The sequence below is a fragment of the Harpia harpyja genome, chromosome 14 (genome assembly GCF_026419915.1).
Source record: "Harpia harpyja isolate bHarHar1 chromosome 14, bHarHar1 primary haplotype, whole genome shotgun sequence".
Lineage (NCBI taxonomy): Eukaryota > Metazoa > Chordata > Aves > Accipitriformes > Accipitridae > Harpia > Harpia harpyja.
The window spans coordinates 34068155-34085884 of NC_068953.1; the positions used below are offsets into that span (position 1 = coordinate 34068155).

The 17730-nt window shown below is 40.5% G+C and overlaps 2 protein-coding genes across 6 annotated transcripts in view; both read right to left on the reverse strand.

Moving 5' to 3' along the window:
* The window catches only part of ANXA2 (annexin A2), a 30517-nt gene extending 30065 nt beyond the window's left edge, over window positions 1-452 (reverse strand). Inside the window, exon 1 of the mRNA XM_052807058.1 lies at window positions 376-452. The gene's annotated coding sequence lies outside the window, so the exon portion shown is untranslated. The remainder of the gene's footprint in view (window positions 1-375) is intronic.
* A 2093-nt stretch (window positions 453-2545) lies between these two features.
* ICE2 (interactor of little elongation complex ELL subunit 2) overlaps window positions 2546-17730 on the reverse strand; it is a 41045-nt gene continuing 25860 nt past the window's right edge. For 3 of the 5 annotated variants that reach the window (XM_052807051.1, XM_052807055.1, XM_052807054.1), the window contains one exon: window positions 15700-17156. In XM_052807051.1, coding sequence (XP_052663011.1) covers window positions 16968-17156 — 189 coding nt within the window. In that variant the 3' untranslated portion in view covers window positions 15700-16967. Of the gene's footprint in view, window positions 3849-12842; window positions 12985-15699; window positions 17157-17730 lie in introns of those variants that run through there. The other 2 variants (XR_008238135.1, XM_052807053.1) reach the window with 2 other exon arrangements.

The window sequence follows — 17730 nt, forward strand, 5'->3', positions numbered from 1 at the left end:
GCCGAGCGCTGCTGCCACACCCAGTATTGGTGCGGGGCCCGCGAAGCTCTCCGGGGGCAGCCTCGCCCTCGGACGCCGCCGTTTCAACACGAAGCCGAGCACGGAGAAGTAACGGGCGGGTAACGCCGAAGGAAGAGGAAGAAAAGCGCGGGGCGCAGGACAGCGGCGGCCGCACCCAGCCACCGCCCCGCTCCGCGGCCGCGCAGCGCCCGCCCCGCTCCCGCCGGGGAACCGGCTCCGGCGGCAAGACACCCGCCCGCACCCCCGGGCCCGGGCCCGGGCCCGGGCCCGGCCCCGGAGGGGCTGCCGCCTCCCCCCCCCCCCGCACCGTGCCGTGCCGCGCTGGCGGGGCCGGGGCGCCCGGCGAGGGCTCACCTGGCCGGGGCGGGCAGGGCGGCTCTGGCGACGGCTCTAGCGGCGGCTGGGGCCGGCGGCGGCCCGGGCGGGTTTTGTAAGGCCGGGCGGGCCCTCCCCGCCCCGGCGCCCCCCCGGCGCTGCGCTGACTCACCCGGCCGCGCCCGCCTCCCGCAGCAAGGGAGAGGGGCGAGGGTAGGGCAGAAGCAGCCTCTCCCTCCGCGTCCGTGTCCCGCGCGGCCCTGTCCCCGTGGGGGGCCTGAGGTTGCGCTGCAAGCGCCGGGAGCAGCACCCTGGGGTGCGGGGGTCGGCGCTCAGCCCTCGCCCCCCAGCCCCGCTCTCCAAGGGGCGCCGCGGAAGCTGCTTGGCGGCTGCCCGCCCTTCCTTTCAGACGTGAGGGAAGCGGCCCCCGCGGCGCTTGCCCCGGTGCCCCCGGGGAAGGCGGCCCCCGTCCCCCTACCCCCACGCCCCTGCCCTCTGCCCTGCGTTACTGGGACAGCAGGTCGTCGCTGTAGCCTGTACTTCGGAGCAGCGCAGCCGGGATGGTGCTCGGACTCTCGGGCAGGGCACAGCACCTCCCTCCCAGGCACGCAGAGGACAGCCCAGGCTGCAGCGCAGCGGCCCGGGCCCCTCAGCCCCATGCCCCGCCAAACTGGGGGCTGCCACCGAGCCAGAACCGCGCCCTCCCACTCCGGGCTCATACAACGGCGAACGGAGCTCCTTACAGCACGCCGCTGTAGCCAAGCCTGCTTTCCACCAACGGTATCTAAGATTCGGTGCTCAGAGTTCAGCGTGTATCGGAGCTGCGAGAAGTCTAAAGGAGGTCTGCCGCAAGCAATAAAGGCCAGAAGACCAAAGCACGAGCTCTGCTCTGAGGCTCGCTGAATCATGCTCAGATAACCCGGACAGGCATACCACACCCAGAAGGGGGTGGGAGGTGGGCAAATCAAAACTTCTGCCAGTCTGACTAGTGGAAAATAAACTACTGAAGCCTAGATGTTACACTGGTAACAAAAGCAAGATACAGTTAAAAAGTATTTGCAAAAGAAGATCTTCAGTTGGATCACTTTAGATTACTGTTTCACCACAACAGTGTGGCCAACTTACTGGTGATCAGTCCCAAATACGTAAAAAGCAAACACTCCCCATTCCCAATACATGCAGTTATTCCTGTAATTTAAGTGTGGTGTTTTTAATCCCCTGCAGGTGAATACCTTTAGGTAGTCCTTTCAAGAGTACATTGTCACAGAGTGGTTTTGATTCTGCAAAGAAGTATTTGCCTCTGCTGTAAGGGGTTTTTCGCAGGCATAGACAGAGATATCTCCTGGCAGACAAACAGGGTAAAAAAGTTCTAGGTTTGACCAGGTGCATAAAAACAGTGGCGGCAAAAGCAGGCAAGCACAAAAGAGACACAAGAACACAGGCTGAGAGACAAGTAATTGCTGGGATGAAACAAGATCAGAGAGATACAAAAAGGGAGAAAATAGTAAGAAATACCACACTAGACTTCAAACATGGAGACAACAGAGTGGACAGGTGAACTGGTCATTGCAGAAGGTGAAAATAATATTAATAGCCCCTTTCTGAATAAACAGAAGCAATATGAAGGGGACAGCCATAGGAAAAGGCTTATCATGGAACAGCATTTTGTCAGAGACCATCATCAGTGCCGGTATTGCATTAGTTTGACACATTACCTTTCTTTTTGGCAAGGCCACTGGGGTTATTTCTCTGTTTATTAACGAACCTGTCTTTAAAAATTAATTCCTGGGTATCCCACTTCAACCACTGTCTGTCACTAACAGTTAAACTGATAATTTCCCCCTGCTTTTCAGGTTTCTTAGTAAAAAAAACAAACAAAAAAAACCCCAAAAAACAAAAACCCCAAAAAACTGGCAACTTGGAAAGGTGATTCACAGATCAAAAATACTTACAGTCCTAGAAGTAATAGCCATTCTGTACTGCAGTATTCTTTAGGGGCTTTAAATAGGGATAAGCAGCTGAGCAGAAGCCATGCAGCCAATTTGCCTACTAATGGATGCACAGTCCCTCAGGGGATTGTCAAACATTCTTAAAGCAAAAGCAGAAAAGCATAACCACAATACCCTCAGCTGAAAAAAGTGTTTTCACACATGTAATGTATTGCCAACATGCAATATATATGTTGCCTTCTATACAGTCTGCTGAGTCACATATTAATTAATTCAAAGATGAACACATTCATTCTCTTAACTGAAGGTCCACTTACCTTTCAGTCCTCTACTACGGCCTGTTCCAATGACACTACTATTCCCATTCCTTAGAAAATTGTTCTCTTTTTAATAACTCAATACTTCTTAAAATTTGAAGTAGATCATTTACCACCATTAATTTTGGTTAACTAGACCTTCATCTGAAGAGTTTGCCAAAGCTGTGATGTCAAGTGAACTATTATCATTATAGCCACATAAACTGTAGCACAAAAAGATTTTCCAGCAATTCCAACAGCTTCAGAAATGTTGTCTCTAATAACAACTTAATAATCAGTTATTCAATCTCAGAATCCCACATTCACCTCAGTTTAAAATAGAAAGCAGCCTCTCTGAACCTACACAAGCTTCAGGGACTGTTGAAGTGATTTCAAAAGAAAAAAGACTGACAATAGGGAAAAAAAAGAGCAACCATATTCAGAGTCATGAAGATACAAATGTTATATTCAAACATATTATGAATTCCCTCAATTGCTCTCCTCTTATGTAGGTCAACTGACATCAAAGGCACCAGCTGGGGAACCTTAGTACGAACAGCAGAAAGCACATTAACACTTTTGGCAGAACAACCAACCATCCCCTAATACCAAGGCCTAGTGATCCCGCCCATGGAAATACAATACATTCTTCATACCTTTAAGAAAAAAGCTCTGCAAAATCAGTGAATCGAGGACGGCAGCAGTCAGACTGTGCAAGTAAGAAAGACTTCTGTTATCTGCCAAACAGGGAAAGGAAATTAATTCAATGGGAGAACAGCAGCCAAGTGCCTGAATCACTTTTCAAAACGAGACATAAGTCTGTAAGTCACATGGGTTATTTCTGAAGATTTACCCAAAGCTTGGAGGGTTTGTACAGCACCAATCACAAGGGGTTCTGGTCCATGACCACTGCTCCCGAGCACTACATTAAAGTAACTACTGTCAGCATTAGGCTGGATAAAAGACAGGGACAAGGACTGCACTTACCACAAGCCCAGTGTCTCTCTTTGCCTGCCTCACAGATGATTTACTGGAAGAAACGTGCTGCAACTAGCTTGCAAGTAAGGCAGTGCCAAGAAAGGTTTTAAATTTGTTTTCACATTGCTTAGTCCACACACCCCCTTAAAATATCTGCATAGAAGGTCATATTTCAAATAACTGGCAACTACTTCAGCTGCAGTTACCTATTTGTGATCTCCAGCTTCCTGCACGCTGACCACAGAAATCAAAGAAAGCACACTTTTGTTGACTGGAGCTCCCCAGAGTCCTGTGGATGGAAAAACAAATGTAATTGTGTTAGGTTCTCATTCTTCCCTTCGACAGCTCACTGTGACTGTGGCTCCTCCTATAACCTATGGCCATGCTGTAGATCCATTTATTCCATCCTCTCAGACTCAGTGACACTACCATTGCTAACCCCCTCATTGTTTTGTTACTGCTTAATATTGCTTGATACTAATTTTATCTTTTTTCCTTTCTCCTTTCAATTCAATATACCATTTTCTTCCACCTCACCAATACCTTTGATTTTTCTTGTCACTATCTTCTTATGTTAGACTACTGGAAGCTTGCTATGCTTAACTTGAATATTCAATTTGAGTTCCCCTCTGACCCAAACTTTATCTTTGCAATAACATTAGTGCATATGAGGTCACTCTGGCTTTCAATAGATTTTTCTCTCACTTCTGTCCCTGATCGTTTGGCTCCACCTGCACAGATCTTGCTCACACTCTTTCAGGATGCTGTCTACAAAGAATCAAAGATGCATTAGCACTGGAGTTATGAAGGCTACAATTCTGTCAATAGGTATTGCCTACTTAAACTTTTTTCTTCAATACAAAAAAAAAAAAAAAAAAGGATCAGGACAAAGGACTTTCTGGTTTAGGTGTGGCTAAGCCTCTATGTCGTGCTGCTTCCCTGAATGTGTTATGTTGCAAGAGGATAATATAAATTCCATTCTGATTAACATATGGATCAGGCAGAGCTCTGGGTGTTATTTTTGCACCTTGATTATTTGATCTAATTTGGGAACTGCCATGATACAAACACATGTAGATTTGTTATTAGCACTTAGAGTAATCACAGGTTACAGGGAAAGTTAAGTATAACTTTAAAGTTATGCTAGCTGGATTCCCAGGATAACAACTTGGCAAGTTATCACATCTATGGCTATAGAAGAAAGGAGGAAAGACTGCTGAAAGCACACTTAAGACTGCATTAGTAAAACTCTAAACACTGAAAGTGTTTAACTTGGTTTGGGTTTGTGGGTTGTTTGGGGGGGGGGGATGGGGGGGAATGCAACGTTTTTTGTTAACATCCATCATGATTAAATCTTACAGAGCTGTAATTCCAATGTGTTTTTGAAAAACAGATTGAATACCAGAATACCGATGCCATCTTTTACCTAATACAATACCAGAGAACCAGATATCTTATTAGGTGCTCCACCTAACAACCTAAGCCCTCGGATCAATTCTATTCTGTGCAATCTCATTCCTACACTACATGCACATTCCTGCACAAATGTTATTCTCCACTCAGAGTTTCATTTACTTGAAATAATCCCTTTTAAAGAGCTAGACTTATCTCTGGAATGATCTTGTGTGTTAGCCAGAACTCTAATATTTTGTTACATGTGTATTTTACAAATGAAGCATTGTAATAGGTAAGGTAGGTGGCATTTGCTAGTTCAGTCTGGGTACAGAGAGGTAGTATGCTTTTGAATAGGACATCCAGGCTAGAAACTGGACACGTGGACTGTATGCCTTGCAGTGCTATGGTTTGCAGTGTGATCTTAGATTGTTGCCTTCTCACTGATCTTTCAACTGTTGACTCTTCAGGGCAAAGACTAAGTATTGCATCTGCTAAAGAAAATGCTAAACAACATAAATTACTTCATCAACATACAGGAATTAATTAGATTCATCAAATTGTTTCCAGTTTATCTTCATCCGTTTCATACAGAGTCTGTATTACATGAAAGCTGATGTAACCTTGTTTAAAGGGTATATTTCAGCAATCATTTTAACTGACGAAGACGTGACAGGCATTATGTTCTACAGTTACTTCCCATCCAGAATCTCAAAGTGCTTCACACATTACATGTGAACCTGACAGCAAATACTTTTCATGGCTAGTAAAACATCTACCTCTCTCTCCCACCAGCTGGCTGCATCTCACATGTGACTTCCAAAAGTCTCCTCTTATATCCTGATACTGTTTTATCACCAGATTTGTCTTCAGCTACTTCTCAACTCTATGTTTGCAAATTAATTTCTGTCTGCTGTTCAGTATCCCTCCTCTGCCACTTTCATACATGTCTGACCATAACGTTAGTTTGAACTCTATTTCTTTTCAAAGATTTTCCTCATTACCAGCATAAATAATACCCTCATCCTTTTATCTCACAATCCTTTCGCTCTAAGCCTATGGGCACAGGGAGCTTGCCTCCACAAAGAACCACATGCCAGAGTGACTTGGGATCCAAATCAAGACAAGGAAGTAAACAAAGCAAAATATTAGCTAAGACTATAGTTACAGGACTCAGTCAGAAACTCCTTTAACTATGCACAAAAGCTAATAATAAAGAAAGCTGTCTCAGGGCACATTAACAGACTAATTAAAGTCACTAGCAATTGCCAAAACCCATAAAGTTTGAGTCACCGTGGTGGAATCCCATTGCACTGGCTGTCCACTGTTAATAGAAAACAACATGGAATCATCTATGCTCGTTGAGATGCTCAGAAGGAAGCAAGATCCTTTGTTACTCTCATCTAGCTGACACAGGTAACAACATGGGCCAGCAACTTCAAAGGTGCAGTTGGCTTGTTTCCCTCATGACTCTGTCCAGGCTACTGCATCTTCTTTCCTTCTGTCTGGCATGCTAACTAGAGTAAGTCAGAGACGTATACATATTCAAGTGACACAGAGATTCAGTGAAGAATACGTATCATGAACAAATGGTAAACCAGAAATTCAGATACATGTGTACCAAATAACAGAAAAGTAACTCCTCTGGCATACATTCATCACGAGTATTAATAGTGTCTGGAGTTCAATTCAATTTCTAAACTAAAACATGAATCGCTAGCATTTTGGTTTTTCAGTGTGCCTCACAGAAGTAATCATCTGTGTGACTAGGAGACGTCGCCTAGCTACATACATAAACAGAAATGAAACACGCTTGCCAAATTCCTTGTACTGGTATTGGTGGCATGAATAAACTCAGCATCTTTACACTGAATGAAACAGTCGCAGGATATACAAACAAACAGTCACTATGTGTGTAACTGTGTGTCAGTGAACTTCCTCAGTCCCTTGGGGACTTCCTGATGCCCTGCTTGATAGCCAGCTGCAATTTTATCCTAAAATCATGCAATGTGAGACAAAACAAGGGCTGTAAAGCATAGTCAGAAATTAAAGAAGGTAATTTTACTTTCTGTTCTCAGATTATCATGAAGACCTTCAAGCACAGTTTAATCTACTTAGGGTTGGAGAGTTGCAATTTCATCTGAATCTAGGTATCATGCTGTCTTTGGTCCTGTATACATTAACAGGTTAAAAAGACACATCTCAAAACCACTATGATGAATTCAGCTTTCCCTGCAATACCAGCACAACGCTGCTAGGATAAACAGACTACCAGTATATATTACAGCATTAAGAGAGATTTTGAATCCATTTAGATGACACAGTGCTTAAAACGATCACAGCTGCCAGCCCTACAATAATGTTCCCCAGACTGCCACCACACTGGAAAATGCTGTAGGAAATCTTACCAATGCACTTAGGAGCCCCTGACATCACCCAGAACAGACCAGCATGAATAATCACTACAGAGTTTGGTCTGTCTTGCCAAAGGACAGAAACAGCTATAAAAGATGGAAGCTGCCAAAAGTCCTCAGGGAATTTTTCCTAGGAATAGTGTTAAAAGCTTTCATGTAAGACCAAGCCTGTTCTGCTTCATTGTTTCCCATCATTACATGCTTTTTCCACTTTTGTGACTCAGAACACAAACAGTCCCATGGTTTGGATTAATCTCCTGGCCTCTGCCAAAGCACAGGGGAGGCTGTCACACCTTAAATATGTCCCTGAGAATCTTGGGGAATAATTCTGAAAGTTTTAAGGAATCTAATTAAGCTCCATCTAAACTTACTCTAAAAATCCTTAAACAGGTTCCTATGGCAAACCTGCAGGCTGGTGACTGCATACTGCAAAAAGCATCTCTTTTTTATTTAACATCATGCCACCTCTGAAATGGCCCATGGCAATGAATTTAAAAATTACTTACAGATTAAAGTTCACTGACAGAAATCCACATACCATTACTACAGCAATCTAGAACACAGCTGTAAAATTTAAATTAAAATCAATGATTCTGTGAAATAGCAGGAAAATTTTTTGTGTGTTTTTGTTTAAAACATATCAACCCTGTTTTAGTACAAAATAACATAAAACACTTAGGATTTTGAGTAAGTTCTTACATGATCTGAACTTCATTACCTAATTAGGCTTAGCTGAGCTACTAGCTGGGGAACAAATGATGCCTTGCACCACAAAGGAATGTCACAAATTCTTGATTAAATATGACTGTCTACACTGATGTCTTTTTTTGCTCTTTCAAGTGACATCTTATAGCTTTAGATAAAATTTAAGGCAAAGTAACATGACTTCAAAAAAAGCTGTTGATTGAGTGAAAGGGAATGGCTGTTGTGAAAAGATGCATTTCCGCCAGGCAGGCTAAGACTTGCTTTTCCAGGTCAGATGCACAGGTTTGAATTCTAAAAACGGAGATGTCTTCTTTTAGTGAATCAGAAAAATAAATTAAAAGCCTATTGTTTTAGCATGGAGGAGTACACTTAATACTTCACATTTTCATTACAGTTTGCTTTCAAATAAGCCTTCAGTAAACACTTCTACTTGAGCTGGATATGTTTCGCGGCTGTGTCCTGCATGCTAGTAGCTAGTGCTTACACAGGGAACAGATCTTTAAACTTTAAGGAGATTAAACAAAAGGCTGTAGTGATAGCACAACTACAGATAATTTTCAAACAGGTCCTTAACGCTAAGATTTGTTTTCCTAATGCTACTATCATCCAGGAAGTCATTAATACAATAACAAGCAGCCATCACAGTCTGTATAGAATAACTGAGTTCAAAACAGCAGAGGAAAGCAGTAGAAGCCTAGCTGACTGATCAACAAGAACAGACATGGGAGAGAGACAGACAGCTGTCATCTTTCCTGCGCAGAAAGAGGCTGTACCAAAGAAAGCCTTCAGGGTGGTTTTGCCAGTACAGAAGGCTAGACCTGCATGCATACCCACAGACAGAGTAGCATGACGCCAGACATTTAAAAGCCAAAGAAATGTGTACAGTATTTTATCTTCTCAGTTTGTCTATTTGGGCTGGTAGAAAACCTGTAAATGGAAGATAATGCATTCTTTTGATAAATATGTCATGTGAAATATCTTCCATAGAGAAGGCAGGAAACCAACTTATTTATTCATGCACCTGCATACAAGTTTACTGCTTGTTATTAATAAAAAAAAAAAATAGAAAAAAGGCTGTAGTGACAGGTCCATTGACCCACAAGTTTCTTTTTCTCCACAGATAATGACAGTGTCAGTACAATATTTTCTCCAGGTTTCTTAATCTAAATGTGCTTCTTTTGGATTAAACAAGTCAGTCTAATCAATCTTAGTGTGCATTCTGCTTAGGTTACTCACAAAGAAGCCAAAGAATTTCAACTGTGATGTGAGCACTAGTTAATTTGGAAATGACTACAAAACCTGTTCAAAGTAGCATGTGCAACCATACAGTAATTCTACCTCCTTTGTATTTTATTACTCTTGCTATTAACAAAGAATATCCAGAGAGTTGCACAAGACTACTGCCCTCCTGTCAATCAAGGGAACAGAACTGCACAACTGCAGTACTGGATATGGTTCTGAAATAAATGGGTTTTGACTGCTGAGGTAGCTTTTGACATGGTTATATGACCTGCTCATGAGGGGATAAGAAGCAATGGGGTTCTGACAGCTACTTCCTTCCCTCTTTTTTAAGCTCAAATTTAACCAGACTATTAAAATACTTGTTGAAGTGCTCTGTCTGCCAGGCAGTATAGCCCACACTAGACAGACTGACGAGTGACTTGTTTCAGTAGGAATTTTTTTGCCTTCTTCCTGTTTTTTTTTTTTATTTTGAATTACTTGCACAAAGATTTGGTAGGTGGAGCTTTTGGATCTAGAGAAACATCAGTTGCAGCAGGCCTGGCACAGGATGGCACTCATGCTGTTCACTGAACTATGTGATAAACAAATTTTAAAGTCTGCATTAAGGTAAGAGCCATGAACAGACTTGAATTATTTTCAAGGCTGCATCATTACTCCAAATCTGATTTTCAGTGATGGAAGGAAGTTCTAAACAAGTATTTTCATTTTATTCATAGATGCTTTTAAATAGCTTCGGAAAAAGACATTGATCTCATAGTGAATTTGGCTACACTGATTATTAACATGGATATTTACAGAAAATCCTTATGTTGTTCTTTCTACACTAAAAGTATACCAGAAGGGAGAATTGACATGAGAAGAGCTAGGGAATCTCAGTGAGACCAGCTATGCTGCATCATTCCTTTAAAACCACAGCATGAATGCACTACAGCAGCAGCTGTGGTAGCAGCAAACCTTAGGGGAGGCAAGATTAACAGTCACAGGCAAGACTTTCTATTAGATATATTTGGGAAAATACTCAAGCTCTCAGGTATACAGATGCATCCTCAAGTCAGAAAATTAACCTAGAAACAGAAAGGTAAACTCTAATTGAGAATAATTGCTTCCAACAATGGATTCTGTGCCCAGATGTACAGTTTGCCACTTTTTACTTCAGATTCAGGTCTGAAAAAGCACTAGACTAGTCAAAAATTTGTCTCTCTCTTTTTTCACAGTTGATCAACTAAAGATACTTGTGTATGAATCTGTGTATGAACACTGGAAGTGTACTATGAGATCACAAAAAAATCTTTATAAGGAAATGCCCAAACTTTCTCACCACATTTGTGCGGAGGATGGGTAGTTATACCACTGTGACCTCCCCAGGAACACGTTTAGTGCGTGTTGAATAGATAGAGAACAATCAGTCTTCACATGGCATCACTTTATCATCTTTGATGTTGTTTTGTTGAGGAACTGATTTGCTCCTTTTCTGCTTAAACATATAAATCTAACTATTCTCATGGTGCTCACATAGGTCATTGCTAGCAAAGGACTGACTGCATTTACACAACATTGTCAGCATCGCTAGCTCCAAGAGTGTCATGTGTGCTGTTTTTCTGAAGGCATTAGTTCCTAAAATCCTGAAATGATGTGAGAATTCAAGATTCCCTGAAAAAGGCAGTGGTGGGGAATGGGAGTCTATAGCTCTCCCTTCAAGGTAAAATTTAAAAAATGTAGTCAGTCACATGTCCTTGAGTATCAAAAGGCTTGAAACACCCCTGAAACACTGAAAAGGCTCTCAAAAGTATGTCAAGATTTATTAAAACTCACAATTATTTTAAAACTCTAGATTTTTAAGAGTCAGGATCATTACCTTTGTGCAAAGGTAATATCTGGCATGGTGGAGCTTGTTCTTTTTCTTTCTTCACAAATTATATTAATTTGGCAGCAACTAAGAAATGAGAGGCACTGATGGGGTACGTGCTTATTCTTGAGGCATAGGCAGGTAATGTCACATTCCTAGCCATTCATGCTGCCTTACAACAGAGGAATCTCATGCACATGTGGAAAACTGTTTAGCTAGATACTTCTGAGTAAGTTTTAGTGAAACTGAGATGTATTCATGCATCTTTTGGAAAAGTTGGCTCTAAATATATCTGTATAACTAAAGCGAATCACCACCGTCAAGCTGAAGGACGCTGGCTTGGCTGATTGGATTATGTAGTTTTGGTCAACAATATTAGCATACTTCTCCTTTTGGCTCTTCTAAAGAAGGACCTTGCCCATTGGAAAAATAAACAACTGGTTTTTCTCTGTTAGGCCAATCAAAAGTAGGAAATGTACACCTGTAATAACATGCTGTGGATAAACAGAATGATGTGGCTGCTATATTTCATTTACAGAATCAGGGAATATGTCGCTGGATTCTTTAATAGCTCCTCCCTCCCCCCTGTAGTTACTATTATTCATTTTTTCTAACATTGAGTTAAAAGTGACAATGTTCTTTTAATATTTATTGAAATCTTTCAATCACAAGCAATAACAAGAAAGACTGTTTCCTCTGTATTACCTCTACTGTTACACTTTATACAAAACTACCATGATGTCTTGTGGAAGAACAGGGCTTTCATGGCTTTTTTTTTTTTTTTTTTTCCTTCCTCACTGGGTGAGCATCCTACCCCACAGAAGAGATAAGTGTCCTTATGGAGGAATGCCCTGAAGTCTGCACTAGGACTGATATTGTTTAACAATCATTACAGTAAATTATTCTACAAACAATTTAGAAATTGGCAGTGTATTGTTGCAGCTCCATAAAAACGACAACAACAAAATCCCTCTACAAGGTATAGGACAATGGTCCGTCAAGACAGCCATAAGTAAAAGCAGCCTTGAGATTATCTACAGAAGACTTTCATAAGGCTCAGAATGGCTGGGATCAGCTTTTTGTCAATGACAATCCTCCACCTACAAGTAAGATAAGGTGTAATTCAAATGCTCTGTGTTTAAACAGACTGTCACCTGGCCACCAAAGTTGTCTTCTGGCATTAAGAAGGAAATTTAATTTGGCATATATAATACAGCAATGTACCTTTGAAAACATTTTCATGTGATAATTTTGGCACAGAGTAATGGAATTTGAACTTGCAAACAAAATTTAAGAATCTCTGCAGAAAAATACAGTTTAACAGCAATTAAAAAAAAAGCAAACATACTTTTAGCACAGAGAACTATATCAAGCAATGACAGTGCTTCTGGGAAGAACTCTACCCACACTTGTAAGAAAGGCTGTATTTTGTTAAGAAACAAGGAGCTTAGTTATGTAACTTCTCAGAGAAGCATCTGAGAAAGTTACACATCCAGTCAGACTTAAGACAGGGGGAGAGACTGAAAATGCCCCAATTCCTTCTACTAGTAGAACTAAAAGCATCTTAAATGGAGGTCAGGACTAAACATTCTGAAAGATCACATCCAAACTGATTTTTATACTCTTTTGGAGACAAGCTGCTATTTAAAATTCAGGGCAAGCAAATCAGAAGCAAAAGAAGTACCTCTTCAAATGGTTCAATGTCTCCTACTGAATATCATTGCATGAGGTTGGACAGTCACTTGCTGTTGGCAGCTCCCATCTGCCAGCACAGGAATGGATGTCTGGTCACTTGGTCCCAGTTTTCTGTGCTTCCAGCTGCTAGGCTACATTAGAAGACAGAGAAAAAACAGAGTAAATCTATTCCTAATGTATTTTACATAGACAGTGTCTATTGTATCCCTAAAAGGTTTTGCAGTCAAACAGAGGTGAAGAGGTTTAGCTAGTCACATATGGGAATGAAAGCAGTTTGTAAGTGATTCATTAGTGCATAGTGCAAATAAAGTTTGAATACACTTATTACTGCAGAAATAAAGAAAAGTTAGATTTCACAACCAATAACCCATTGCAGTTATTCATGCTAATATGAAGGACTGATAAAGTTCCATGGTTTTGCATGTATGTCAACCAGTAATCTCAAATGCCAGGTAAGAATTCCCCCTCTAGTCCTCCAAAACAACTGCCTGAACATGACACAAAGCTATCAATTTAATCTCCTAACAGCAGTGAATGGGGAGAACCAGACTTAGCATCAGTGATCTTATACAGCATGGAAAACCTTATGTTCTCAGAGGGCTTCTTCCATTTTTAGTGAAGTAGGTAGTGCCTCAAAGCTGAGCTAGCAGTTGAGTTGGTCATGAACAGAGCTTCCCAGGGGTTGATACTGGGTCCAGTACTACTCAGTATTCTTGTAAGTCATCTGGATAACACGATGGAATCAGTTTTCACCAAGTTTGCAGATTACACCAAATGGGGAGAAGATATAGATAAGAGTGGACAGATGAGCCACTATTCAGAGAGACTTGGACACGCAGCATGATTGGGCCAACAAGAATTGCATAAGACTTAGCAAAGATAAAGTCCTGCACCCAGAATGAAATAATCCCAAGCAGCAGCACAGGCCGCTCCATTAGCGCTGGACTACAAACATCTGCACTGAAAAGCTAAGAGAGAACTGAATAGAGATCCCTGTGAAATCAGTTTGACCAATTCTGGAGCAGTTAGAGCCTCCTGTTCTGAAAGACAGGACAGCACATACTTCCCCCTTTACAACCAGGTAAATCTACATAAAGGAAAAAAAAAAAATCTAACAAGGGAAAAATATAACCAGAAGATTCTTAGACTGGCTAAGTTACATCTAACCACGCACTCCAAATGCATATGTAAAAGATATTCTTACAATATAGAGTGACAAAAAGTAGTAATTATATTTTAAAAAAAGCCATATAAGTTGCAATATAAACACACACAATCCACTCCAAACACAGAGCTGAAGATTGAAATTACAGGACAGGATTGAGATCTGTGGAATATTTTTGCTAAACTCGGTGGGTTGAGGCCATAAAAAAGATCAGCATTAGTTAGCCATAGAGCAACAATTACCTGGAGGGTAAGATCCAGGACCATTCACTCTCCTTCAGCTGTAGTTTCCTGCTTCCCACAGCTTTACAACCTGTGTTACATTTAGGAATTTATACTTTGGTGGCATCACAACAGTGAGGCTCCCCTGTAGTCCTTCTTTTTCCTCCACAGGTAACTGTCACTTCAGGAGCAGTCTATATAGAAACAGCAATCCAGCAACTAATATCCAGCACATTTTCTGGCTTTACTGAAATATTTTTTACCAATTATTTTGTTTAGACATTTTCTTTGTTCCAAATTTCAGATATTACTGCCTGTACTAAACATGCTATCCCTTTTCCCTTCTCCTCTTATCAAACTCCTTTAAGTAGAATTTTATTTTAGATGCAAATATAAATGGAGAATACTCTGGTACTCCTGCCCACGATACATGAACAAAACACAAGTCTTTCAAATGACTAAACTCATCTTAGAGCAATTACTTCAGTCCCACTTAATCCAAAAGAGATCAAATAAAATGCAGCAGTGAATTAAAAAGTCATCTTATGTGTTGTACACAAACTCCAGATTCCCTACGTATCTGAGACACATAAGAAACTACAATTAGTATACTATCAGTAGTATACTAGTGTAGTATAATAGTATACTATTAAGAGAAAGATGCAAGCCTTTTAAGGCATATAGATATATGGGCAAATAGACCATACATTTCTAACATATGAAACTTCATCAAGAAACTAAATTCCATACAAGTCTGGCAAAAGTTTTTATACATACAAACTGAAAACTGCTTTGAATCCCCACACAGAGTTAGTTATCTGGCAAAAATGACTCACAGCTAAAACATTCCTATTATGAGAGGTCACTAAGTGCACTCAGGATTTCGAATCAGAACTACTTGTAATTTGCAAACAGCTCTATGCCAGTTCAGCTTGTCACTAGCATATCACTGCAATTAAAAGCAGCAGTGGCCAAAACAAGAATAAACTGAACAATACTATAAATATATCTAATGGGAGGGGGGGATCAGAAAATGCTTTGTATTTCACAAAGAACAGTTTTTAATATACATGCATTGTTTAAGCCTACTTAAAAAAAAAACAAACCAAAACTGTCTTCAGGATTTTATAACAGGTATACCCCAGTAAACAATTTAAATATTTTATTTTTACTTTCATGACATGAAAACGTGTCATGTCCAGCCCCAGTGAGCAGAAGAATGCTTGATCAAATGTGTGTACTTGGTAACTTCCTTAGTCCAAACAAAAGACTTGGAAGAACATCTTTAAGGCCTTTGTTTTTTGTGTTAGCAGTTTAAGCATGCATACAAACAGCTCTCCAGAACACCATCCAAACAAAAATTGGCTCAGACATTTTAAAATCGTTGTGTTGTTTAAAAGGCAAAAATGGGAAAGAATTTATTAGACTCATTCTTGTAGCTTTCAAGAATTCACGCACTCTTCTAAAAACAATACTTTTAATAAAGGAAAATATAGACAGATATCCAGAAAACACAAAAGTGATGATAGAGAATATAAATTTTGAGCCTCAATTTCAAGGATTGTTTCTGTTGAAATTGTTTAATGAAACACTGAAAGTATGTGCCATAAAATAGCTGTAATGCAGAGAAATCTTCCCTCACACACAATGATGTTAGTTACAAACACATCACAGAATACAATGCATTCATATACCAACATTCAAAACAACTTCAATTTTTCCACACAACTCATATTCACTAGGAAACTGCATGTCATCACATTTCTTGGCCTTTTCATAGATAGCAAGTACTCTCTTTTCCTAACTTCACTCTGTCAGTTTGGGTCTAAATTTCAAGCAAACTGCTGATGTACAGCATAGTCTGGTTGGGTTTTTGGAACAATGACTAAGGCCTTGATCCTATCACTTATTCCTCCAGGCAAACCTTAATACCTCAGGTAAGCACTACTGCATATCAATGTGCAATCTGATATGAGAATTTAGGCTGTAGCCATTGAGTAATACAGTAAATAACTGCAATATTCATTTCTGAAGACATGCCAGAATCCAAACAATTTTTGGAAATTGTTTTGGGGAAGGATAAAAATATATATATTTTAACTGTTTAGCTGTACTCCTAAGTTTCCCAGTGCAAATTTATGGCATGTACTATTCAAATAAACACAGCTTTTGTTCCCCAAACCTCATTTGTTACACCATCCTAAAAAGAAAAAATATTTTTATACGTAATTTAAAAACTGGTAGATGCTGTGCATTAAAATGATTAAGTGATTAAATCCAAGTTGTTCCCCTTATGCACATTACATCAAGTAAAATACAATTCTAAAATATGTCAGAATAAAAATCTGTAGTGCTTCTGGAAGAATTAAGCAAGCTGAAAAGTTCTTTTTCTTGTTGTTATGTGATATCAAATATTGCTGTTGACCACAGCTTCATTTTTCAAGCCTTAGTTTTTCTACAAAAATCATGAGACCAACAGAAGGTACTTTTGTCTCCTAACCTCAGCTGCAGACGTTTGCTTTTTTCTCTGACTGAATTTGAGATTTTCACTTGAGATGTGTCCACTGAGGTAAGAAAGGGTTAAAGGTTTACAGAATGTTTCAGCTATGGAGCTAATTCCGCTGCCAGCTTGTTCTGGCTTCTTTGAAACTGCAAGAAAGCCTCAGATTTTTTTGTTTCATCTTGTCCTTCTCCAGGCCATACTTATCACAGCATGGTTCAGCTATTCCTACTTCAGTTGCATTTTGTTGTACTTCATTTTCCACTTTTTCTTCATCGTTCTTTGTTTGCAGTAATTCTTCAGCTTCTTTGTAACCACACCTTCATTTCTAACAGGCTTAGCTGGATTGCCTTTTGTTTCCATAGCTACTGGCTTTCCCTCATAGGGTGTGTCCGATTGTCCTTTCGCCCCAGTCATCTAGACACATATGGGGAGAGAATTAAAAAAAAAAACAAACCAGCAAAAAACCACAAACTAGAATTAATAATCTTAAATCTGTACTAAGCACAAGCATACACAACTACCTTCAGAGAACTGCCTTCTACTTCCCGTCATTCCAGCCAGACTCAGAGGCCACATCTGGACTGGTGACAGGCACAGCTGGTTTTCCTGCCACCAGTGGGATCTAACCAATCCTGCCCCTTTCTTGCCTAAGTGCCTGGATTTTCTTCTGGCAGAAACCAAAGTGCATAAGATAATTAGGAACTGATGCACAAGTCTATTTTGCCCTCATATGAAGTCAGGATGTGGCTAAAACATATAACTGGGCCCAAAAACCATCACACATCATTAAGCTAGGCATAGCTAGCATGTTGGCTTTTACACAAATGAGTAAATTATGCTGAAGAAAAGTAACACTTAAATTTTCTTACTTTTACAGTGTCGAACTACCTGTTCAAAATATTAGAGCTGAGAGTGGGATCTTTGGGAAATTTCCAAAGCATGATATGCGTCACTTATTCACCAGCATAAACTACAAAGCAGGTTGGAT